The following is a 4,223-nucleotide window of genomic DNA, read 5'->3' on the forward strand; positions in this document are numbered from 1 at the left end:
TGTTTCGAACCATAATTCTAACTTTTATAGGGTTCACAGTTGTGTAGGATCAATTATATTGTCCCTTTTAATTTAATATTAAACTGGACCAATAATACAGAATGAAATTGTCTAGATCAGCCCCCCCGCCTGCAAACAAGAGAAAAGTAACCTTTAGAGATGTTGTTAAAACTGCTGGTCAGTGTTTGTGTTCAGGCTAATTAGCATGGGCCAGTGTCCATATATACGGTTGTAAACCAAATGTAACCTTCAATTCTTTAAGAGAAACGCAGAACATGGTAAGATTTCAACATTTTTATCATTAAAATATCATTGAATGTTATTGTTGATATCACAGATGAACTGAAGCAAAATAATCCTTAATAAGCGATAACATAATTACGTAACTGTATACATTAAATGTTTTCTTATTATGGATTAAAAGAGGAATGACTGACTACCTAAAGACATTACAGTTAAGATGAAACATCCAATTTTTATAACATGAATGAATTGTCCAATATCTACACAATAACAACTGTTTATTAATGTATATCATTACAGATAGAGCCATCCTTGAATAATATTTCCAGTGTTTTTGAATTTAGACTCTCTGGACTGAATGAAACAATGGAAAACAGATATGTGTTTTTCTCTTTGACTGCACTGTATTATCCCATAATGATTTTGTGTAATGTAGTTATAATTTTTACTGTCTTTTCATATAAGACGCTTCATGAGCCAATGTACATATTTCTGTGTAATTTATGTATGAATGCACTTTATGGCACTGCTGGATTTTACCCTAAATTCATGTATGATTTATTATCTGAAGATCACGTAATTTCCTACGCTGGTTGCCTGATCCAGATATTTGTCATTTATTCATCTGTTTTATGTGACTTTTCAACATTAACAGTAATGGCTTATGACAGATACGTGGCAATATGTAGACCACTGGAGTATCATTCAAAAATGACCAAGGAAAAGGTTCTTCAATGTATCTTGTTTTGCTGGGTGACTCCATTTTTTTGCATATCTGTTGTTATTGCATTAACATCAAGACTCACTCTATGTGGCTCTAATATAGACAAGCTGTATTGTGAAAATTGGTCAGTTGTTAAACTTTCTTGTGTTTCTAATACAACAGTCAATAATGTGATTGGGTACATTGTAATTCTTCTGTACTTTGGTCATGCTGTATTGATATTTTGCTCATATATTCATTTAATTAGAAAGTGCAGGAGGTCAATGGAGATCAGGTACAAATTTATACAGACATGTGTACCACATATGCTTGCATTGATCAATGTGACTGTTGCATTTCTGTTTGATTTACTTTACAGCCGCTATGGCTCAAGAAGTTTGCCACAAAGTGTCCGTAACTTCATGGCTATGGAATTCTTTCTCATACCCCCTATTTTAAATCCCCTGATTTATGGACTAAATCTCAAAACAATACGCAAACAAGTTATTAGACTGTTTTTCAAGAAACAAGTGCAAACTTCTGAGTAAATGTTTTTCTTGTTTTTAAATGTTTTGCAATAGTCTTTGTTTTAAAATGAAATTTGTTCTTTTAGAGTCATGTTTAGCAGTTTCAATACTTTTTAAATACTTTAAAATGTTGGTGTTTTTTCTGAACCAGTAGAGGTTTAGGGTCACTTTACTAAAATGTTTCTCACCTAAAGATCTTTTGATCTGACGTTTTTGCTTAAATGTTTAACATTATGTAATTGTGCAAACATATCAAGGGTTTTCATTACAAAACAAAAATGTATTTAAAAATGTATGACTTGCCAGTAAAAGTCAATAAAAGTCACATGCCATTCAATAATGTTTTTAAACAAGTCATGGTGAGACCTTTAGAAGCTGATTAATAAAATGCCAAGAGTATATTTATGCAAATTCTAGGCAAAGGATGGCTACTTTGAATGTCCTAAAATATTGCAATAAATAAACGTATCTTATGAACCTTTATCCAAGTATTTTAAACCTTTATCCAAGTATTTTCCTCTGAATATAAACTCCAGGTAAAGACACTGGAGGGGGCACTTTGTAAATTTGAAGTGACCAATGTGAAAAAACCCTTTTCTATCAACAGGTATTGTTTTGGAATAGGGAACAATTTGTATCATGGTATAAGCACATTTTTTACTACTAGCTCCCTGTGACACGTCGCTTTTATTGTTTCCTAATCTTTGTAAGTCGCTTTGGATAAAAGTGTCTGCTAAATGCCTAAATGTAAATATTTGGGATAAAACTGCTTATATACAGACAGGTTAACATAAAGACAAAAACAGCACTTGCTTCAATTGCAGAAACACATGACATCAAACGATTTTCAAAAATGTTCAATCTGGCTTCAAACAAAAGCACAGCACTGAAACTCTGTTGTTAAAAGTTTCAAACAAACAGATAAAGGGCCCTAGTGTTGCTAGATCTCAGCTCAGCATTTGATATGATTGACCAGACATCATTTTAATCTGTAGACTTGAAAACTGTATTGAAAGCAGGGCGATTCTAGGATTTTCATTTTAGGGGGGCTCAGCCCCCAGTAAAGGTATGATTTAAAAAAATATTATTTGACTATTAGGGTTAGGGTTCTATACCACTAACCTTATTGCAGTCCACTATTCCATTGCATTCCCTGTGTTTCATATATGGGACTAGAACATTTTCAGTTGGGAATGGACATTTTTTTTACAATGAAGACTTCCTGATTCATTATTCACTGTGCAAATACACAACACACGTTTCCAGTACAAACACATCATTTTACTGTTTTTACTGCTTTACTGTCGTTTTATCTTATGGGTTAATATTATTAGTTGATATAGCCACTGTGTTAATCTGGGAACAGATTTATACAGATCTAAAATATAGAAAAGGGGACTGGCCAACAAGTGATCCACCTTCATACTGAGTTGTCAAGATGCAGTATGATGTGGTTTTCAGGACAGGGTTTAGATTCATCCAGGACTAGGCCCCTATGTCTATACTGTAGTAGGTGAACCCTCAAAAACTTACTAGGAATACACGATGTATACTACCATACCACAGACAAATACACAGGTGGCATACACTTTTTCAAATGTTGAAATATTAATATTTTAAATGAAACAAACATATTTAATAATCTATACTTTACTTACTAAAAAGTTATTTTAAAGAACTGCAAATATAAGGTGAAATGGCCATAAAAAGCTTGATTTGCACTTTTGATCCAGTTTTTCCACAAAAAACAAGTTTTATAAAAGAATAAACTTCACAATCACCCGGTGTTTCGCTGCATGAAATTATCTGCCTGATGCGTTCTAGTGATGTTGAGTCTGAACGAACGAGAGAGAGATTGTGTAAACTGAATTACTGGTACAAGTTACAACCTAATGAATGAGAGGGATCTTACGAAAAGCGAGTGCAATGTAAACAATCCTTTGAAAGAATCATGTGGTTTGGTTTTAGTAAAGTTATAGTAACCATATTTAGGCGAGCTATTTACCTTAATACAAATAATTAAGGTAATTACTGTAGACAATTTTGGTATTTCTGTTTAATATAGTTTTACTACAACTATCTTGGTCACTCTGGTTACTGTAGTAAAAATAAATTAAATGTGTGGCAGCTGTTGTCCTGTTACCCTGAGCCAATCGTATATGTTTGAGCTGCTGAACGAATCCACCCTTTCACTGAACTTTAACGTTAGTCAGTCAGCTGCGTCTGAACGAAGTCTTGAACGACATGACCGAAACTATATGATTCGTGAACGAGGATCTGACTGAACCAGAGGAGGCATGCCAATCACTCACAGCACGGGAGTCTTTATTTACAACAAATCCAGATTAGATGTACTATAAATGTATGTGTGTCTTAATATATTCTGTAGCTTGATAAAATTATGCTTAGTATTTCACAATTTGAGCTTTATTAAAAACTAATGAGTTTTTGCAAAAAGTCTTTCATTGTCTTATAACACATAATGACACACATCTTCGCCACCTATTGGCGTATTTATGTAAAATTAAGAAATGGTCACTGAACGAATCATTGAACGAATCTGAACGAATCATTTTGGTGAACGAACTGAAAATGAACGAGTCACCTAAATGAACGAAAATTTCCATCACTAAATTGCGTTCAGAACAACAACTGTACATAAAGCAATGCATCACGCCAGCACCTGACTTTAAAACATGTAAGTTAATCAGCAAGATGTGTGCTTTTACTGGTAGTCTCGCGTAGTGTTT

At 33.5% G+C, this 4,223-nt stretch overlaps 1 protein-coding gene across 1 annotated transcript; it reads left to right on the forward strand.

Moving 5' to 3' along the window:
* Nucleotides 1–214: 214 nt before the first annotated feature.
* On the forward strand, nucleotides 215–1,956 carry LOC129437289 (olfactory receptor 1D2-like). The gene has a single exon (XM_055195446.2). It carries the CDS (start codon nucleotides 610–612, stop codon nucleotides 1,492–1,494), a length of 885 nt encoding a protein of 294 aa, XP_055051421.2. The 5' UTR covers nucleotides 215–609; the 3' UTR covers nucleotides 1,495–1,956.
* Nucleotides 1,957–4,223: the final 2,267 nt, after the last annotated feature.

The sequence above is a fragment of the Misgurnus anguillicaudatus genome, chromosome 24, assembly GCF_027580225.2.
Source record: "Misgurnus anguillicaudatus chromosome 24, ASM2758022v2, whole genome shotgun sequence".
NCBI classification, from domain to species: Eukaryota; Metazoa; Chordata; class Actinopteri; order Cypriniformes; family Cobitidae; genus Misgurnus; species Misgurnus anguillicaudatus.

What these genes read in the sequence shown, in the direction of transcription:
- LOC129437289 (XM_055195446.2), top strand. Translation starts at nt 610, where the DNA reads ATGGAAAACAGATATGTGTTTTTCTCTTTGACTGCACTGTATTATCCC.